At 32.1% G+C, this 21,831-nt stretch overlaps 4 protein-coding genes across 7 annotated transcripts; 3 read left to right on the top strand and 1 right to left on the bottom strand.

Moving 5' to 3' along the window:
- The first annotated feature begins 695 nt into the window (after positions 1 to 695).
- LOC127245263 (uncharacterized) lies at positions 696 to 4,062 on the top strand. The gene is made up of 6 exons (XM_051266028.1): positions 696 to 1,224; positions 1,304 to 1,537; positions 2,210 to 2,374; positions 2,540 to 2,593; positions 2,727 to 2,873; positions 3,412 to 4,062. Exons 1-6 carry the CDS (start codon positions 886 to 888, stop codon positions 3,790 to 3,792), a joined length of 1,320 nt encoding a protein of 439 aa, XP_051121985.1. The 5' UTR covers positions 696 to 885; the 3' UTR covers positions 3,793 to 4,062.
- Positions 4,063 to 4,428: 366 nt separating this feature from the next.
- Positions 4,429 to 10,402, bottom strand: LOC127245561 (AP-1 complex subunit mu-2). The gene is made up of 11 exons (XM_051266535.1): positions 10,038 to 10,402; positions 9,207 to 9,353; positions 9,016 to 9,078; positions 8,744 to 8,920; positions 8,562 to 8,665; positions 7,939 to 8,046; positions 7,578 to 7,674; positions 6,301 to 6,398; positions 6,053 to 6,194; positions 5,819 to 5,941; positions 4,429 to 4,906 (listed from the first exon to the last, which is right to left on the bottom strand). Exons 1-11 carry the CDS (start codon positions 10,164 to 10,166, stop codon positions 4,808 to 4,810), a joined length of 1,287 nt encoding a protein of 428 aa, XP_051122492.1. The 5' UTR covers positions 10,167 to 10,402; the 3' UTR covers positions 4,429 to 4,807.
- Positions 10,403 to 15,022: 4,620 nt separating this feature from the next.
- LOC127245394 (glutamate--glyoxylate aminotransferase 2) lies at positions 15,023 to 18,881 on the top strand. 4 transcript variants are annotated; one of them, XM_051266231.1, is made up of 14 exons: positions 15,023 to 15,346; positions 16,294 to 16,481; positions 16,568 to 16,633; positions 16,712 to 16,829; positions 16,916 to 16,997; positions 17,076 to 17,163; positions 17,238 to 17,396; positions 17,466 to 17,639; positions 17,732 to 17,863; positions 17,941 to 18,006; positions 18,082 to 18,146; positions 18,225 to 18,316; positions 18,382 to 18,538; positions 18,635 to 18,881. In XM_051266231.1, the coding sequence occupies exons 2-14, from the start codon at positions 16,365 to 16,367 to the stop codon at positions 18,762 to 18,764; spliced, it is 1,446 nt and encodes a 481-aa protein (XP_051122188.1). In that variant the 5' UTR covers positions 15,023 to 15,346; positions 16,294 to 16,364; the 3' UTR covers positions 18,765 to 18,881. The 4 variants fall into 4 exon arrangements, with proteins under 4 accessions (XP_051122188.1, XP_051122191.1, XP_051122189.1 ...); XM_051266234.1 differs by lacking the exon at positions 15,023 to 15,346 and adding an exon at positions 15,421 to 15,536; XM_051266232.1 differs by lacking the exon at positions 15,023 to 15,346 and adding an exon at positions 15,526 to 15,665.
- A 186-nt stretch (positions 18,882 to 19,067) lies between these two features.
- On the top strand, positions 19,068 to 19,999 carry LOC127245395 (cyclin-dependent protein kinase inhibitor SMR6-like). The gene has a single exon (XM_051266235.1). The coding sequence runs from the start codon at positions 19,376 to 19,378 to the stop codon at positions 19,715 to 19,717; it is 342 nt and encodes a 113-aa protein (XP_051122192.1). The 5' UTR covers positions 19,068 to 19,375; the 3' UTR covers positions 19,718 to 19,999.
- Positions 20,000 to 21,831: the final 1,832 nt, after the last annotated feature.

Genomic DNA, 21,831 nt, shown 5'->3' with positions numbered 1-21,831 from the left:
GAGACAAATTACGTGGGAATGAGGGAGTAACGCATAGTATAACGAATGCACAACACTTAATTTTAATTAGCACATTGCAAACTCTTATACTCCCTTCATCCTAAAACTATAGTTTGTGTTGTGTTTGGCACGATATTTAAAGAATATTAATATTATATTAGTAGTTAGAGAAAATTACGGATAAAAGACTTTTTTGCTCTTATCAGTGTATTAATGTAAAAAGTAGGGACAATTGTGTAATAATAATGAAAAAAAGTAAAAGATAGTTTTATAGTGATATAATTATTTATGAAAATAAGACTATTATTTTGAGGACGACAAAAATGGTAAACAAAACTATTATAATGGGACGGAGGGAATATAATACATATGTAATCATGAACAACCAACTCATCTTTTTATTATACTTTGTGTAATAAAAATATGTGTCGTTTATATTATATATATATATATATTATGAGTATTAATTTACAAAATTTGCGATATGTTAAAATTTTCAAATCAGAATGGTAACATTCCCATGTATATATATATATAGAAGAAGATTTTGAAAAAAATCTACAGAATTCCCTGAATATGATTAATATTTCCAACACTAAAGGTTAAAGCTTCAGTCTTTGTACCGCAGACTGGAAACACATCCCCACCCCACCCCACCCCCGCCCCATATATGTATATTATATATATATGTATAGATACCTTCGGAAACCTCTGAAAATTCCACAGTCCACACAGTAATTCCATATTTGTCAGGAAAATCGTCAACATTCTAACAGCAGCAGCAGCAGCAGCAGCAGCTTAGGGATCTGCAGAAAAATTTAAGTGGATGGATTTGGATTTGGAATGTAGTAGAGAGTAGTGAATTAAGAATCTGCACCTGTTTCGATGTCTCCTCCAGGAAGACGAAGACGAAGACGACGATGCAGCTCCAAGAATATGGCTTCTTCTTCTTCTTCAGATCATATTATGATTAATAATAGTAATGTTGATGTTCTTATTCTGGTCGTCTTCTTCGTCTTCGTTTCTGCTACTGTTGAATCGACGTCAGAATTCAATCTTCTCAAAAACAACAGCAACAATTCTGAATTCATAGCTCTCATGACCACCATTAATAAGCCTTCTTTGAAGACAATTGAGAGCCCCGATGGAGATTTGATCGACTGTGTATTATCCCACGAACAGCCTGCCTTCGATCATCCCAATTTGAAAGGCCAATCTCCATTGGTACCTATACATACATACAGATTCATATCATATAATATCAATCCCTAATTATTAATTATCTACTACATATGATCATCAGGATCCACCCGACACCCCAAAACGACGCCGTTCAGGGACGACCACGTTGGAATTAGAAGAACCAGAAATCAATTTCCAAGTATGGAGAATGTCCGGCGAGTCCTGCCCGGAGGGCACCATCCCAATCCGGCGAACCTCCGCCGGAGATCTCCTCCGAGCATCTTCCCTCCGCCGCTTCGGCAAAAAGCTCCGCCGCCGACCCATTCGCCGAGACTCCACCTCCACCGCCCACGAGGTAATTAATTAGTTAATTAATTAAATTAAGAGCAAAAAGTTATTTTTGTCCCATTCAAAATTTTTTAGTTCCAATCAAATAAAAATTTATCAATTTTAATCCCAAAACAATTGACTGGAACCGAACACGGCCGTGTTAAATAACTCGGAAGGTGACTGGGCGTCCCAGACAGCCAACACGGACCGTGTTGATTACCCTGAACTTCTGAACACAACCATGTTTCTGCCCGTGTTCCCATGTTCTCAACACAACCATGTTCAAACTATGGTTGTAAACATGACTAGAAAATATGATTGTGTTGAGAACATAGTCATGAATATAGGCAGAAACATAGTTGTGTTCAGAATACGGAGATGAACACGGGCAGGAACACGGCATGTTCAGAAGTGTAAGGTAATCAATACGGCTATGTTGAGCCCAACACGGCCGTGTTGGCTGCCTGTGATACCCGTCACCATTCTCAGTCATCCAACACGGCAATTATCCTGTGATTAAAATTGATAAATTTTCATTTGAATAAGACCAAAATTGATAATTATGATATTGAACAGGACCAAAAAATAATTTTTGCTCTTAAATTAATTGATTTAGGATTTAGGGTTAGGGTTAGGGTTTACTACTTAATTAAATTTGAGTACATATGTAGACGATGAAGATTACTATCAATGGCAGCATGCAGTTGGATATGTGAGTGGAGAGAAATACTATGGAGCAAAAGCAAGCATAAATGTGTGGTCTCCAAAAGTAGGAAATCAGTACGAATTCAGCCTATCCCAAATCTGGGTTATTGCTGGCTCCTTCTCCAACGATCTCAACACCATTGAAGCTGGTTGGCAGGTCTGCATTCATCATCATATTCATAAAAATGATCAATTCATTTAATTTGGTTCATCAATTAGTTAAGTTAGAAGTTAGATGTTAGAACCAACTACCACCCCACCTAGCTTCAATAATTATATACAAAATTAATTAATTGTTCATATCTACTACTACTACTTACAGGTGAGCCCAGAACTTTATGGGGACAGCTCTCCTAGGTTCTTCACCTACTGGACAGTAAGTTTCATTTATTTTATTTTATTTTATTTTATTTTCCATATATATATATATATATATTTTATTTTTCATATATATACTATTTATCTCTCACTCATATAAAAATAATAATAATAAAAAATTGTGTTTGTAGAGTGATGCATATCAGGCAACAGGATGTTACAATTTGCTGTGCTCAGGGTTTGTTCAGACCAACAACAAGATTGCAATTGGGGCTGCTATTTCACCTATTTCATCCTACAATGCTGGCCAATTTGACATTACCTTGTTAATTTGGAAGGTCATTTATTTAATTTAATTAATCACTTTCTTTAATTTTTTTTATTTTATTTTTTATGACTCGCTATCCGAAAGTGCGCAATGAGTTTAATGAATCAAGAAGTTGCTTATAGATATAAGTATATATATCAAAGGCCATGATTATATATCCTCTGTCTATTACTTCCTCCGTTCGTCAAATTTACTCTCACTTTTCTTTTAGCAAAATCAACAAATCCACGTTTAACTATTATCTTCCGTTTAACAATTATTTACAACAAATGCCACTACTTTTATTACATTCTCTCTTCGTTTTCTTTAATTTCTAACTAAAATTTTAAAAATATCTTCAATTACTTTTTTACTTCTATCGTTTTTCCAATAAAATATTTATTTTTTTTAATTTCTGTGTTGGGTTCAAATGTTCTAATTTTAGTGGACGAAGGGGTATTTCTCATCAAGATTCATTTTTTAAGGGACCATTTTGTTTAATGTAATTTAATTTCTCTAATTTCATTAAATTGAATATTAATTTTTGTTTGTTTGGTTAAATATTATAGGATCCAAAACATGGGAATTGGTGGCTGGAGTTTGGGAATGGGGTATTAGTGGGGTATTGGCCATCTGTATTATTTACACATCTGAGGGAGCATGCAAGCATGGTCCAATTTGGGGGTGAAATTGTAAATACTCAAAGTTCGAGCCCTCATCACACGTCAACCCAGATGGGCAGTGGCTATTTTGCAGGAGAAGGGTTCAGAAAAGCTTCTTATTTCAGAAACCTCCAAGTTGTGGATTGGGATAACAATTTAGTCCCTCTCTCAAATCTTAGGGTTTTGGCTGATCACCCAAATTGCTATGATATACAAGGAGGGATTAATAGGGTCTGGGGGAACTATTTTTACTATGGAGGCCCCGGGAAGAATCCCAAATGCCCATAATTTTAGTTTTATTTTTATTTTATTTACTTTTTTTTTTTTTTTTTTTTTTCATTTTATAAAAGTTGTGAGTTATAATTTAATTGATTTTAGAGTCTGGAATTTGGATGTGATTTTAGATTTTTTGTTTTTTTTTGTTTTGGGGTACTTTTTTTGTATTGTTGGATTATTGAATGAGTGATCCATCATTTATACCATTTTGTAGGGGCTGTATTGTAACCTTTCTGAAATTGTTAGTACATATCTTAAATGGATTGTGCTGTTTTAATTTAATATTTTAAATGTAAAATAAATTTTTAATATAATATAAAAAATAATAATAATAATAATAATAAATTTTTACATCGTAAAACTCTTTGATAAAAGAAAAAAAAAACACACAACTTTCAATAGTCAATACCCTAGTCCTAATTTAACAATTTTTTTCCCCTTTCTATTAAAAATTAAATATAATTAAATATACACAGCATATATAATTTCAACAACTTCGTATATTGTGTTTGTGTATATCATCATTACAGCCCATATAGAAAATGAAAGATTTTAGGTCACAATCTACAAAATATTAAATCAAAAATATATTGTCCAAAACCTTTATATTTCATTTAGAAAAAAAGAAAACAACTACAAATAAATGCCAAACATCCAAACACTCTAAGCACAGACAAAAACACATCCAAAAATTTCTGGGCAGAAAAAAGTGTGTTAGCTTTCATACAAGCATCAATCCATCTCATTTAAAAAATCTCACTTATATATATATATATATATAATAAACAAAACAAATGATAAAAATACTAACAAGCAAATGAAATTCTGCACCAAAACAACTACGACAAGTTTCGATAATAGACGACGTAGCAGACACAGCAAATTATATCAGATGAAAATAACTTTTCGTACAGTTTACATCGATCCCAAGCCAGGATAGGGTTACCTTCTTGCACAAATGGAACAACGAACAGCTTCATGTAAAAGTCGAACAAAGAGGCATAGTTGACTGCCGGACATTGAGCAATCAAATAAGCCTCAGCTCATATTCACCGGCAGTTGTTATGTATCTCACCCATGGAAGAGCCTGATACCCACTCTTTTCAATGATTTTCAAGTATCGAACCTACAAATCCAGTTTTGAATCAGTAAGGTTACATACTTTTTATCCATACAAAAAGCTGCTGGAGAACCAATTAAGAATCTAAAGGGTAGGCATTGCATCTTCTCACAAAAGTAGTAAGTAGAATTAAAGTTGCAGAGAACAAAGACATATTTGGCCATTTGTAAAAATTTGTTTACATGCTATGCAGCTTATCTTCATATTGAATTTGGGTCAACTATTTTTTTAATCCGTAAGTGGACTCATTTATCATTTTAGTCTAGTAATTGGAGCATATTGTAAATTAGTCTTTGTAAATGAAAAATTTTGACAATTTAAATCCTCTGGCGTCGGAAATGCCTACGTGGGCACCCATGTGGCTCGCCGGAGGACACGTGTCCGCTAAGTCAGTGACACCTGACGGACACATAGATTTTTAATTTTAATTTTTATAAAAAAGACCAATTAAATAATTTTTTTAATAAATAAATAAATCCACGTGTCCGAGTGTTCTTCGGCGAGCCACGTAGGCATTTCCGACGAAATCGGAGGACTAAAAATGCGAAATTTTCCAACTTACGAGACCGACAGACTCCAATTATGGGACTAAAATGATAAAGATCCACTTTCGAAATTTATATATCAGTTTACCCTATTGAATTATTGCACAACTTTATCGGAAAAATAAAAATATTAAATGGAGGATTAGAAAATACCTCCCAATAATAAGCTCTTCAAGATATGCTATATAGAATACAAATTTTTTTCAACAATAAAAGTTTCACACTATTTGCTTGTGCTGTCAATTCTATTTAGTTTCTTCTTATGTTCTTTAGGCTACTTATGTGCTAGCTTTAAGAAAATCAAAATCAGACTCGAGAGAAATGACGAACCATTTTTCAAAAAGCGTCAAGTGTTAAATGATTGGTGTCTCACCTGTATTCCAGAAACAGTAAAATAGGGAATTTCAAATTTCACTCGAATAGGAGCTTTCCTCTCCGGGGTTGAATCCTCGGATGTTATACTGGGAAGCCTAAACTCCGCTCGTAACATATACTCCTGAGAAGAAAGGCAAAATGAATGACCTGCTAACATGACAAATATAGTTTTTCTGTCTACATACCGCAACATACAGGTAATGGAACAAACATCAGGCCAGCCAACTCATACCTTACCACCTGGGAATGATTTAATTTTCCAAACTAATGCATCATTTTCAGGTGCATAAGAAGCAGATCCCATTGACGTACGGACGTTTGGATTTGTAGCATCAGGTGGTACAGGCAACTCAATTTCAACATTAGTTGCAGTGCTGAAATTCAAGCCGGAAATCAAGTTAACAATCCAAAACATTGTCCACCCCGAAAAGAAGCATTGCAGAAGCCAAATTATGCGAAGTAAACCAATAAGTAAAATACCTCCGCTCCTTGAACTGGCTCCTAGCTTTAACCATAATCTCTATGCGGCTCCTGGAATGTCTCTCGACTTGAGCCTCTACCCATATCAGAGGCTTTACCTGAAAGAATGCATAATAAAGATTATCTCAGTCATCATCCCTTTCGAACAGTCAAGTTTCAGTTGTCAGTTTTCAATATGTTAGCTACTTCAAAACACCATAAATTTCTTCAAAACTATCCTCACTTATATATATGGATACACAAAATTCAAATTTCAACAATCAAATCCATATTTTAGTTCAAACATTAAATATCTGGTAAGTTTAAGTTGCAGCCTAAGTTGCAAACAAACAAATTTCTAGTATTTTAATGTTTTGAGAATTTTGCACCAACATTAATTTTGTCCATTTAGTGACATTACTAGTTTTACCAAACTTCTAAAAAAAGCTTCAATTATTTACAAAAGTTGTCGCAAGATTTTGTTTCCTTACACTTTTAGGGTTTGTTTGGGGGATTGGATTTTAAATACACTATTCATCCCATTTCCTCCCCCCCAAAAAAAAACATCAAATCAAACCACCTATTTTTCATTTTTTATATTATACTAAAAATCAATTTTACATTCAAAACATCCCATCAACACCTATTTATATCACATCGGACAACTATTCAAATTCAAAAATTTTATTATTCAAATCCCAACTCAAAATCCAAACCCCCAAACAAACACACCCTTACAGCCAAATGTGCAAACAAACAAATTTCAAGCAACTTAATATCTTCCAAAAATTGTAGCAAAACAAATTTTGGGATTATTTGTGAAATACCAAATTATATTTCAAAAAAGTTTCAAGAAACTTATAATACACATCCATATTGCATTTAAAGATATACATTTATATACCATGAAAACCAATCAGTAGTTCAGTATGTGTATATCAAATCACATTATCGAATTATTATATGCGCTTTAATATATTTGAAAAATAAAGGGAATTTTTTTTAAGACATACACTGCATTTTCATTAGTCATTTTATTTAACTTTGGGAAGACAATACCCACACAATCAAAATAAGATCCAAGCAAACTCATCTTATTGGACAAATTTAATATCTTTGGATTTCTAAATATTCCCATAAAATCCTTGTTTACTTGAATATTTCTTACATGAAGATAGCCATATTTGCAAGCTTTCACTGTAAAAGGGAAATTTTAAGTTAAAAACAACAAAGTTGTGATTTGTGAAAACAACTAAGAAATAGGGACACATTTTTTAAATCCAAATTTCCGCACCAACCTGAGTGCTGAGCCTGTAAGTCATGAGATCAAAAGATCCATCGGGGGGTATGAAGGATATTGTACGGTCATTTTCAAATCGAGCCAGACGTACACACCTGAATCAATAACAAGTCAGGATAAATATAATGTCTTAAAGCCTATGCTAAATATGTATTTGAGTATACACTCACATATTAATGCACAAAAATGCACAAATAGAGTGGATGCATGCATGCAATATTATCATTCTCTCAAGCATCTTCTACAAATTTTTAAATGTAACCGATAGGTAAGGATATTGAACACATTATTCATGGCATGAAATATAGTTCCAACATCAATATAGATAATGGTTGATATCATTAAGATCAATGGCATACTGATGAAACTTGATGTCATCCAGATCAATAGCTTTTCCCTTAGTAGCCCGGCCTTGTGCCTCCAGCAAAACTCTATCGTTTAGGCCAAGCTTACACTCAGGCATACCACTGTAACAGCAAGGATTAGTATCAGTACCATAAGAAAACCAACCTATATTTGCAAAAACTAGCTTCCATTAGTAACCTATTTAATTTTGACAATTTGGAACAAAAATTTCTCTAACAAAGCCAAACAAGGAAAATCAAACTGTCAACAAGCTGAAAGCATTATTAAAAACTCGTGTTAAACAAATAAAAAATGGAAAGTTGTGAGTGTTTGGATTGAACTAGAATCACTTAATACCATGATCACGAAAATAAAAAAATCCTATCACATGACACTTGCATATAACCTGCAACTAATCACTTCAACTTCTTCTAAGCAAGATCGCCAAAAAAACATAGCATGATGAACCTAGAAACTAGCAAGGCACCAAGTAGGAAATAACTAATGCACAACTCCAAATGCACCCGTATCATACATGAAAACAAAACAAAAAATAATACTGTTGTAGCAACATTCCTACTGCTTTTTTTGGATAAACTGGAGTAATGTAAAATTTGTAAACAGCATGAAAACAAACCTTAAGTATGTCCGCATCTTTAATGCACCAACAACATCGGACCTGATTATTTGACCATTGCTATTTACCAGGATATTGACACTTTCCACAACATCAAGAAAGACCTGGATGATCAATGTTCACATTAATAACACTAACGAGTCAAGACTAATCAAACTTAACATCAGTCAAGAAAAGCCTACTTCATTTTTCTTATATTGTATCCCTTCACTGCGCCATGATACTGCATTTGTAACTGCCATTGGTGGCCTCTGTGCAACTTCCATTCTGTAAGCATCGGTCTTTATGAACTCACTAAGAATCTTGGCTTCAGTATATTGTGGGTAGCCGAAGTCCATAATTTCATCAAGCAACTCGTACTGAATTGGTGAAGTAAAAGTTAACAGCCATTGAGTCCATTAAAAGCATGATTCTCTTAACATTCATAAAAAATAAGCCCAAACAACACCCATACCACTACAACAAAATTGTCTCTAAGTGATTCCTCTTCTAATTCTTCAAAGTAGTGCTTGAAGACCTGTCATAGCTCATAATGTTTCCATGAAACAGTAGTCAAAATATTCAGATGGTTCAGAAAGAAACCCCTTGGAACAAATTTTATATATATATCAGTAAATAGGTATTTGATTACCAAATAATGCTTACATCAACTACACGGTGTAGGAATAGAAGAAGACTGGCAGCATTGCAGTTCTGGCGCGATGCAGTCATCAAATACACATTATTATGTTGTATAAACATATATGTGACTCCATTATCATATACAACAGGATCCTGAGAATTCGGATCGCCCTAAATCGTCATAAAAACATAAGGATCGTCAGTCATTCAGTTCAGCTCAAAACAAGATTGCCAAGAACATGTCTATGATTTAAATGACAAATATGCATATATATATATACACACATACACACATGATGCCCTGGACATAATTCGTACAAGTTTGATAACTACAATTTGTTGTTTCTTAGCAGCATACATTTCTTACATAAGTTCTTGCAGAAAAACCATGTTCGAATTCAAAGCAAAATAAATAACTTCTTACTTAAAACACACAGGTTGAACAAGTTGGTGATCCAGATCAGGAAGTACAGCATCATTGTCCATAACCTTAAACTCTTTATTCCCATTATTTCCAATACAAATGAATAACGAAAGAACAACATGAAATATTCCCCTTGGATCTAACCATATTAGATAAGCTTTCAATCACTGACTACAAATTCATACAGGTTCCAAAATTCGGAGCACAATTCTTATCAAACGAACGTTCAAGGAAACAAGTTAACTCAAACCAAAACCGAAAAATTAGATCGAGCTCAAACTTCACACACAAGCCTCCTGTCCAACAGTTGCTCGAAAACAAAAAAAAATAAAATGAGTCGAACCTCAGCTTTCAAAGAAGCTCAATGCAACCATAAAATTCATCCAAACAATTAAAATCAGTACGCATTAAACCGTATGAAGAAATTCAACCTCCTTCTCAATAAGTTTGGCAAAGAAGCGCTCAGCTTGAGCGGCGGAGACATCTCCACGGTAGTCGCGCCACACCAAAACCTTGCCCTTTATATCCAATAGGAACAGCGCCGACGCTGCTCCCGCCATACCTTTGTCTCCGAATCAATTGATCCGAAATCCCAATCGGATGTGGCGATCGCAGATCCAAAGCCAACACAGTACACAGAGGGTGAGATCCACAGGTCAATTTGCGAGAAAGCTGAAATTTCAGTTGCATAGGGGCCAATCTTCCACCATTCTGCTCTGCCACCATAAACTTCTTGCCGATCGATCGATTTGTGAATTTCAGCTCTCCCTCTTTCTTCTTCCCCTTATTTCCTAATAATCGAAAAAATAATAATTAAAATTATAAAATTATTGTTGCTGAAATTAATTATTAATTTTTTATTGAATCATATTAAAAACTAGTTGGGCCTTCATCCAGCCCATTAGGCCCAAATAAAATCAGATACTTTATTTTTAGTTTTAGGCCCAAACTTTTAATTGTATAGTGCACGGCCTTGTTTCGATACAAATATATGATCCATATATACTTTTTTGTGCATCCAAGGGTTTGACTTTTGTCTGACAGATTTATTCGTAGTTTTCATCTTAATTGGTTGACTAAATTTATTTTATTATTAATTTTTTATAAAATTAAAAAATTTAACATTTAATCATTATTTTTATTTAATATTTATTTATAATATATAATATTATTTTTATTATATTTTTTTTCTAATTAAATTTATTACTATACTTTCAACTATTTTATTATTATTATTATTATTCTAATAAAATATTTTTTAAATTCAGGGTTGAACCCAAGTGTAATAATTTTACAGAAGAGATTCAGTCATAAGAATTTTCAATAAAAATATAATATTTTTATCAAAATATCATTTAAATCAAAATTTTTAATACATTCGATCTAAAGATTTGTTTCTGTTTGATTTAAAAATTAATTTAAATAATATTTTAATATAAAATTTCATGAGAAAAAATAATAATTTTTTTTATTAAAAACTCATGAATTACTATTATGTTTTTTATTAAATAAATATATATTGAAATATATAGCAATTGTTCTTTTAGTGAAATTTGAACATACATTTTTTTTAAAAAAATAATATTATATTTAACATATTTCTATTATTTTTACATAATCTATATATTGAAAGGTATACTTTTAATTGAGAACAAAAAAAAATAATAATAGTAATAAGCTCTTGATTTTATTCCCTTTGAATTATTTTTTAAAATTATTAAACAATATGACAAATTTTGTATACAATATATATTTTTATTTTATGAAATGATATGACTGTATATGCTTTTAATTTTTGTATTATGCATATTTATCAATAACAACAAGCTTCTACAAATTCTCTAAATTTTTTTTTAAAAAAAAACATTATAACAATATTTGTTTTCAATTTCCAATAAATTACAACAAAAACAATTAAAAAAATATAATCTATAGTAATTATTTAAATAAAAAAAAAAATCAAACAATCCAAAAAGAAGATACCCTTATTTTATTCAATATATCTTTTTATAATTATTTATTTTATTGTAAATTGACAATACATTAAAATTTGTAAGGATCAAAATCAATTGTGCCCCATGGATATTAATATCCTCAATAGCTATTTTATGAATATTAATTTATTTCCAAAATAAATATATGTCCATGCCAATATGCCATGGGCCACCACCTTTAGCAATGGACAACTAAAGTATTATTTATATCAAAAATAAAAAAATAAAAAATAAATAATTGATTATAAATTAATATCTAATTCTAGTGAAAGACTTTACCAAATAAATATAATTTTTTCTTTATGCAATAACTAAAATATAATTGTACTCAAATATTTTTTACCAAATAAAATAGTGTACTATACATTTAGAAAATAGATATTGTTAATTATTTTGCTTGGTTTATCTGTATATTATATATATATATATATATATTATATTATAGATATTGTTAATATTTTGTTAATATAAACCTAAAACAAATACAAGAAAATACACTAGAACCATAATAAATCAAGTGGTGCTCCATGCAACTGCTAAATATATATTTCCATTAAATAATAAAATGATTTAAATTGGATAGTGATAATTATATATATAAATTGTTGCTATTATTATTATTATTATTATTATTATTATTAGATGAAATGGTAATTAAGGGTCATGTATTTACTCGTAAGATTTTGGTTTTGAATAGTAAAATTTTGAATTGAAATAGTTATTTGATGTTATAGAAATATGTATTGATGCGATATTTTAAATCTAAAATTTAATTTTTATGTAATATAATAAATAAAGAAAAAATATTTAATTTAATATTTTTAGGGAAAAAAAATTTTAAAATAGTAAAATCGAAAATTAAATATTACAAATAAATACAAGTTAGAAGATGTGAATAACAAAATAAACGATGAATGAAATATATATATATATAAGAGATATTAAACAATAAAAATTAGGAGAAAAAAAACCTGAAAAAACAAATCATACTATTAAACATTAATAAATTCACTTTGTTTTAAGATTTTTTTACTTGAATTTTAATATAAATAATATTATGATCCGATATTTTATAAAAGAAAATAATATATTTTGATTAAATGTATGTCAAAAAAAATGACGTACTTTTAGGGTGTGTTTGTCAGAGGGTTTAGATTTTGAGTTGAGATTTGAATAGTAAAAATTTTGAATTTGAATAGTTGTATGATGTGATGTTTTGAATGTAAAATTGATTTTTAGTATAATATAAAAAATAAAAAATAGGTGTTCTATTTGATATTTTTGGAGAAAAAAAATGAGATGAATAATATAAATCCAATCCAATCTCTCAAACAAACACACCCTGAATAATAATATTTTATTTTATTTTTTTTAATAAAAAAAAACACCTATATATACTGTAAATAATGTATATGTTTTTTAAAATGATGGACTACATGGTGTATGGTAAATTATTAACTTGATAGTTGTAAATATTACTTCTTTGGTTTCAGTTAATTTGTTCACTTCATTTTAGGCTTCGAGTTTTAAATATTATGTAATCAGAAAGTAATTAAGAAATATATTAGAAAAAATAATTATAATTTAATAAAAATAATTATAAATTAAGATTAAAATATCCTTATATTTAATACATTTTTGTACAAATATCATTATATTAATATTATAAGATATTAATAAAAAGTAATTTTATTATTTTTTCTTAATTATATTATGTTTTGATATAATAATTAATATTTAAAGATCAACACAAAAATAAATAAATAAATAAATGTAACTTTTGTATAGGACAAAAGTAATACTCCCTCCATTTGCTTTTTGTACGTAATTTTAGAAATATTAGTATTCCCTCCGTCCCACATACCTTGTCTGCTATACTGTAGACACGGTATTAGTGAAAATAATTATTATATAATATAAATAATTATAAATTAAGATTAAAATAACTAATTAGTTTAACTAAAATTAAAAAAATAAAAAATTTAAAATGAGATTAAAGTGTATAATCATTTTCCGAAAAAAAGAAAGTGATATAGTATATGGGACGGACATAAAAGGCAACGTGAACATGATATGTGGGACGGAGGGAGTATTATATTGGGATGTAGTAAGAATAAAATAGAAATGACTAAAATAACCATATTAGTATGTGTGATATAAAGGTAATGACATTTGTGTAATATATTGTAAATTGTAAGGGCATTTGTAAGATTAGGTAGATAGTACCGTTACTAAAAAAAATAAATACTTTATTATAGGACAGATTAAAATAAAAAAAAATAGATACTTTGTTATGAGACGAAGGGAGTATGATATTGATTTTTTTCATTTAACACATTTAAAACATATAAGCATCATAAGTTTGTGTGTTAAGATATTTCTGTTCTAACACATTCAAAGCATAAAAGTAACAAATTTTTTTACTTTGTTAAATAGAAACATATAGTAATTGTATTATATGAATATATTATTTGTATTGAATTGAAATATAAATTGTACTATCTTTCATTTATGACTGCACTGTTAACATAAAAAGTTTTGTTTCTCCAATAATTTTTTTTCGACATAATTTTCAATATATATATTTTATTTTTTTTACAAAAATCAGTATTCAATTTAAAATATATTTTTTTTTAATATTATTGATATAATTTTCTATACTTTATATTAAAAATAATTTTTAAATCAAAATATTCCATTCACCTCAGTTATTGTGTCATATTACCGTGGATATACGTGAATTTATGAATAATATACTTAATAAATAATTAAAAATGTATTAATAAAAATAATTATGGTATAATAAAAATAATTATAAATTATTATTAAAACAACTAATTATTTTAATTAAAATTTAAAAAATATTAAAATTTTAAAATGAAATTAAAATTTATAATTTAAAAAAAAAACAAATGACAAAATAAATGGATAGACGGACATACCACAGTTAAAAAAGCAATACAATCTATACTACAAAATAACATGTACTAAGGGTGTGTTTGTATAGAGGATTTTGAGGATTCATAGTGTTCACATGTAATTTTTTCTTTTTAAAATATTAAATTAAATATTTATTTTTTATTTTTTTAATATTATAGTAAAAATAAATTTTACATTCAAAACATCACATTAATTATTTATATGATGTACAACTGTTCAATCCAAAATCTAAACCCCCAAATAAACACACCCTAACACTTCATTTCATATATTGTTTGTGTGTCCTGTAAATTTGATATTACAAAACAAAAAAAAAAAAAAGAATAGAGGAAAGAAAAGAAAGCAAAATTGATTCCAAAGACTGGACCAGATAAGGAAAATCGATACCACAAAATAAGAAAAATTGCTACGAGAAGGAAAGAAAAAGTCGAAAATTATTATTCCTTGTTCGCAATCGCACCAGAGCCACTCTTCTTCCAATCCCATTATCCCAAACTCCAAATATGGCCCAAAATCTCCTACAAACCAATCCATCCAATCATCCATCCATCCACTGCTTCCACAGTTTCAGTGGCTGTAATGAATTCCTTGATTCCTCAAAAACCCATCCTTCTATTCCGCCACATAAATACAAGCGATAATTCGTAGGGAATATACCCCTACGTTTGTTATTTTACCGAGTTTCGTATGCGAAGAAAAGTGCCTTTTTTTCCTGTTTTTGACTGGTAAGCCACGCCGCTGTGGTACTGCTGAAGGAGAGCCCCACTTCGCATCCGGGGAAGGGGAGACCGCCACACTCCTCTAAGGTTTTCATTTTTAATTGTTAATTTTGTATGTATTTTCACAATCAGTGTGTTTTTATTTTTGTTTTTCTTCGTTTCCATCGAATTTGATTTTTATCGGTTTGCGTTTAAATGGGGATTCGTTCGCTCAATTATTTGACGGTTGTTTGCGATCTGCTGCTTCTGTGAAAAAATTGGAGACAGTTTACTGTAGGTCAGATTGTGTATATATATGTATTGTATGTATATACACACGCACACACGCAACGCCATGTTTAGGTTTATTCTGTGATTGAAGAGGGGAAAGAACAGTTCATGTTTAGATTCGAAGTGATTAAGTGAAGTGAGCTCACTACTCTGCTGCAAACAATGTTCAACCCTAATTTTTAAATGTAGGTTTAGATTTGGGGGAATTGTTAGGAATTGCATCATTCATGGAAGGTGGAGAGTTTTTTTGGATCTGGGGATGCTTGTTTCGACGATGCTTTTTAGGAATTTTTTGAAAAATTTACGAGTGATTGAATGCAGAAGTGTTCTTGGCGTTAGGTTTGTTAAATTACTCAAGCTTAGGATTCTATATTAGTATTTGTTGGTTTGTATGTAGTGTGTTGAGCTGTTTTTGGCTGCTTGGAATTGAATTTTTTTGGAGTGACAAACAGTTGTTAGTTTGGATATTTTGTATAGAGTTTACGCCTTTCGATTTGATGTTTTTGGACGAAAAAAGAAAAAAAAAAACTTTTACAGTAGAGTGCAGAGTGATGTTGAAAGCACAAGTGAACAAAGCCATAGATTCCTGATAGATTATTTGTCTGTTAGCATAACATCGGTGTATTGATAGTTATCACTCAATGTTTTGGCCCGGAATTAGCTTTGGTTTTGCTATTATTTGTTCTATGGCTACTTCCTAATCAAAAATCTCGAACTGAATATTCATTTGTGTTTTTTTTTTTTTGTGTATGATTCTTGGGCAGGGAGTTAGTTTGTATAATCTTGGTATTGATATTTGAGTCGTTTCTGGGGTTCGGATATTGAGTGGTACATCATGACTTCGAAGCCGTTGGACTATGAAAACTTGAACGAGAACATCAAGAAATGCCAGTATGCTGTCCGGGGTGAGCTGTATCTCCGAGCCTCTGAGCTTCAGAAAGAGGGAAAGAAGGTATATATTGAATCGTGGTAATAAAAATAGACATGAAAGGGCCTCCTGTTTTGCTTAAAAACCATTCTCGTCTCTGTTTTCTGCAGATTATCTTCACTAATGTCGGTAACCCTCATGCTCTTGGGCAGAAGCCTCTGACGTTTCCTCGCCAGGTTTTCAATTATCCTCTTTTATGCACGATTTTGTGGCTTTTCTTGTGGTTACTTAATGGAAGAATACGAAAAAAACAGGTGATTGCGCTCTGTCAAGCGCCGTTTCTGTTGGATGACCCGAACGTAGGCCTCATATTTCCTGCTGATGCCATTGCAAGAGCTAAACATTATCTTGGACTCACTTCAGGGGGTTTAGGTGCGAAAATTTCATATAATACGATCTTTATATACGCATGAATGCTATATTTACCTCAATAATGAATTGCTTTTGTAATCGATCAGGTGCCTACAGCGATTCGCGCGGCCTTCCTGGAATAAGAAAAGAAGTGGCAGAGTTCATCGAGAGACGCGACGGATATCCGACGTAAGAATGAGATAAAAGTATCTAGTGTTGTAATTGAAAACATTTAACTAACTTATTCCGACGCTTGTTCTTCGGCAGCGATCCCGAACTCATATTTCTAACCGATGGCGCTAGCAAAGGAGTGATGCAGATCCTGAATACGACCATTCGTGGCGCAAGCGACGGGGTAACGCTTTTCGGCGACTCGATTATTGTATCAAACTGTTAGCTCGATTGCGCTTGACAATGTTTTGTTCTCAGATATTGGTTCCCGTCCCGCAATACCCACTTTACTCTGCGACGATAGCTTTATTGGGCGGCTCTCTTGTTCCGTACTATCTCGAGGAGACTGCAAATTGGGGTCTCGACGTCAACAATCTTCGTCAGTCGGTTGCTCAGGCTCGATCGGAGGGAATCACTGTAAGCACCGCTTGAATGTTCCTTCTTGATTTGGTTCTCGATTTTATCGTTTTGTTTTTTTTTTGTTAGGTTCGAGCCATGGTGATTATAAACCCCGGGAATCCTACCGGGCAGTGCCTTAGCGAATCGAACCTTAAAGAAGTGCTGAATTTCTGTTACGAGAACAACTTGGCGTTGCTTGCCGACGAAGTTTATCAGCAGAATATTTACCAAGACGAGCGCCCCTTCATAAGCGCGAGGAAGGTACAAATACATACATATATATATACATACATATACTATGGTAAGTATACTTTTCTTGCAATTTTCGGATCCTAATGTTGTTTCGGGGAAAGGTTTTGATGGGCATGGGGCTACCGGTCAGCCGGGAGCTGCAGCTCGTCTCCTTCCACACTGTTTCGAAAGGCTATTGGGGCGAATGCGGGCAGCGCGGCGGGTACTTCGAGATGACGAATCTCCCGCCGAAGGTTTGCGTAATATTATTACATCCCCGATGGTTTTTAATCTCTGTGTACTAAATAGTTTCGTCGATCTGTTGTTGCAGACAGTCGAGGAAATTTACAAAGTCGCATCCATTTCACTCAGCCCGAATGTTCCCGCCCAAATATTCGTAAGTCAATGCTATATTTTTGTTCTATTGCGACATTGAGTTACTTACGACGTGAACGATGATTTCGATTTGCAGATGGGTCTTATGGTTAACCCACCAAAACCTGGAGATATATCCTACGACAGATTTGTTAAAGAGAGGTATGATTGATTTCTTTGTTCGAATGTATCGAATTTGTTCGAATGAAGATCTTTTGCTCGTTTTCGATTCCACTGCAGCAACGGAATCCTCGAGTCTTTGAGGAGGAGGGCACAAATCATGACCGACGGATTCAATAGCTGTAGAAATGTCGTCTGCAACTTTACGGAAGGTATGTAGCGAAATCGTATTTCTCCGTTCGAGCAATTGTTACGATGAAAAACGTGTTTTTTATAGGTGCCATGTATTCGTTCCCTCAAATTCGGTTGCCCGCGAAGATAATAGAAGCGGCCAAAGCTGCCGGGAAAGAACCCGATGTTTTCTACTGCCTCAAGCTTCTCGAAGCCACCGGGATTTCCACCGTCCCCGGATCTGGGTTCGGTCAGAAGCCTGGGTACGTATCGCCGATCTATCGATTTTACGTTGTTAAATGTTTTCAATCGAACACTCGTTCCAATACCGATGAATTATTCACTTCGATTCGATTCAGGGTGTTCCATCTGAGAACCACGATCCTACCGGCGGAGGAAGACATGCCGGAAATCATGGCCAGTTTCAAGAAATTCAACGACGAGTTCATGGATCAGTACGACGAGTACGCCGGCTACTCGAGAATCTAGATGGGTCGAGCTCGCGAGCTCTTTGTCGCTCGTCGTCGTCGTTGTATTTCATATGTTGCTATAACTGTATTAATGTCTACTGCTTGCTATTAATCTGTGTAAACTACATTTTACCCTCGTCGCGATTGTCGTCGGCATCGGAACTCTCTGCTTCTTACTACATGTGAATATATCGAAACTTAATTGGGACTCACCCAAAACTTGCCTGCAGGTAAGTTTAATTTCTTCTTCATTAACGACACAAACAGTCTTACTCGTGAACCCTAATCGACATTGAAGATTCAGGCAAAGCTCATGAGCTATTCCTGCCATGGCGGAAGGGTAGAAATGGAATTTCATATGAGGAATATGACGGCGGATGTCCTGATAAGGAATTTTTCACGGGCCCAATTTTTTTCCCCTCACGTCTTCCTCGGGTTCTTTCTTTCTCTCTCTAATTTTTTTTTCACTCTTTCTCTCTCTACTGAAACAACATTCAAACTCACTCTTCTTCTCAAAACCCCTTTTTGAAAACTTCTCCTCAAGAATAAGAATATATTCGCAAAAAAGACTGTCCCTTTGGCGGTGTATTTAAACACGGCCGTGTCGGAGGAATTAACTTCACGATAATAATGGAAGGGAACACGGTGGCCGTCGCCGGAATTAGAGTGCTGGCGCCGCTGAAGCCGATTTTGACGGCGAAGCCGCCGGAGATGGAGAAGCGGGAGGCGGAGGAGGACGACGATGATTACTACTGCTCGTCGACGACGACGACGCCGACCTCGGCAGGGTCGAGAATCCCGAGCAGGATCCTGCAATGCCCGCCGGCGCCGAAGAAGCGGAAGTCGGCGCCGGCGCCGACGACGACGAGATGCCTCTACGGCGGATCGCCGGCGGCGGTCGTTAAGGAGTTCTTCAATCCGCCGGACTTGGAAACGATCTTCACACGCCGCGCCGCGCCGGGACTCATTTAATTAAAAAAACCATAGCTTCTGTACCATACTGTATTAATTAATTATTCCCCAATTAGATTAGCTGCTTCCCGCCCGCCATTGTCGTCGTCTTCATCTTCATCTTCATCTTCATCGTAGCTATATATATATATAATTAATTTTAGCTTGATTATAAAAAACCTCACTGCTTTAATTTGTTTGTAGTTTAATTTTCTTATATATATATATATGTAAAACTGAATCTTGATTATTGATGTATTATATTCTCATGTACATGGATTAATTAATCTTCGTGTTCTTGAATTTAGGGTTTGAATTTTGATTTCTTGAGCAGCAAAGCATAATTATGACATGAAAGGTGAGAAAAATGGAAAGATGAGTTGACATGAGGTAAGGGATGAGGTAATAAAAGCCCTAATTAGGCCAAAAGCTACACTTCCTTTTTCAAATTTCTTTTTCTTGTGGATATATGAGATAAAGGCAAAGCCATGTAAGTAAGCTAATCAATAAGCTTCTAGTATGTATATATATATATATATATATATAATATTTAGTGCGTGAAAAATGAGAGAGGATATGATATGATGTCCCACCATGAAAAGCAATGTATTATGAATATTATTGTATTAGATTAGATGACAAAATGCAGGTGGACAAGAAATGGAAGATAAGGGAGATTAGAGAATCCTATGCTCTCTCTCTCTATATCCAATGCTCTCTCTCTCTATATATATATATGTATGTATATGATGGGGTGAATCAAGAATTGCCAATATATTAGTAGTGGGATTCCACTATTTGGGATTGAACTGAGCCATGATGATAGATATTCTTGATCATTCAATTTGATTGAGCTTAATCTTGCATTGCTTTGGTGGGCTTTTTTTTTTTTTTTTTTGTCTTATTATGTAATAAGATTAACTAAATAACATCACCATGGGGAGTGGTGTTTTTTGTGTGAATGATGAATTCTTGAATGGGAAAGTGAAAGTGGTGACATGGGCAAAGCTCATTCAATCAAATTTTTGAATGCCATAATCGATTAAAATTTATTCCCTCCGTGTCCTAAGTACCAAGTCTTGCCGTTTATGTCTGTCCCACATACCATATCACTTTCATTTTTTGAAAAATAATTATACACTCTAATCTTATTTTAAATTTTTTATTTTTAGTTTTTCTAAATTTTAATTAAACTAATTAATTATTTTAATATTAATTTATAATTATTTATATTATAAAATAATTATTTACACTAATATATTTTTAATTATCTATTAATTATATTTCTTCTAAAATATCGTGTCTGCTACCTTTTATTTTTATTTTTATTATTAACATTATTATTGTTGGGATTGCAGCTCACAGTCACAGTGTCAGCAAATGTTTAAGTTGGCATTCAGCGAATGAGGTCAACAAAAGGGGCTTTTGCAGTTGCAGGTGACACCCACGTGCCAGCAGCTTCCCTAACATCAAAATTTTGAAATAATACTGCGTCCGTCCAAAAAATAAAAAATTTATTTATATTTATTTTTTATATAAATTTTTAAATATTAGTATTATATTAATTTATAATTAAAAAAATAAAATTATTCTTATTAAATTGTGTAATGAAAAAGTAATAATATTTATATAATATATTGAAAATTGTAAATATATTAATTATGTTAGGTAGGCAATAAAATTACTATAAATGATGTTCTTATTTTAGAACGGAAAAAAATAAAAAATGATATCCATTCTTATGAGATTGAGGGAGTAATATTCTTGTGTATGTTTACATTTTTTTATTATTCTAAGGGCGTGTTTGGGGTTGGAGAAATTTGAATTTGGATTTGATTTTTATTTGAATTTTAAAGTGAGTTTGAATTTTGATTTTTTTGTGTGTTAGGTTTGGTTGGAATTTAAAAAATTTTGATATCATATTGATATGATGGATAATGAATAAAATAATATAAATATATATTAAATTTAATTGATAAAATTTATATTGTATTATTTTATTATGAATTTATATTATACCCAATATATATTTAAATTTTTATTTATTTATATTATAAAAATTTTATTCTTTACAAAATAACATATATATTGTATGTATTTTTATCATATAATTATAATAAATATTAAATCAATAT

Source organism: Andrographis paniculata, unplaced genomic scaffold (genome assembly GCF_009805555.1).
Source record: "Andrographis paniculata isolate CXL003 unplaced genomic scaffold, ASM980555v1 Contig22END, whole genome shotgun sequence".
NCBI lineage: Eukaryota > Viridiplantae > Streptophyta > Magnoliopsida > Lamiales > Acanthaceae > Andrographis > Andrographis paniculata.
Note: the sequence above shows the minus strand (reverse complement) of the source record. Positions and strands in the feature narration are given on the sequence as shown.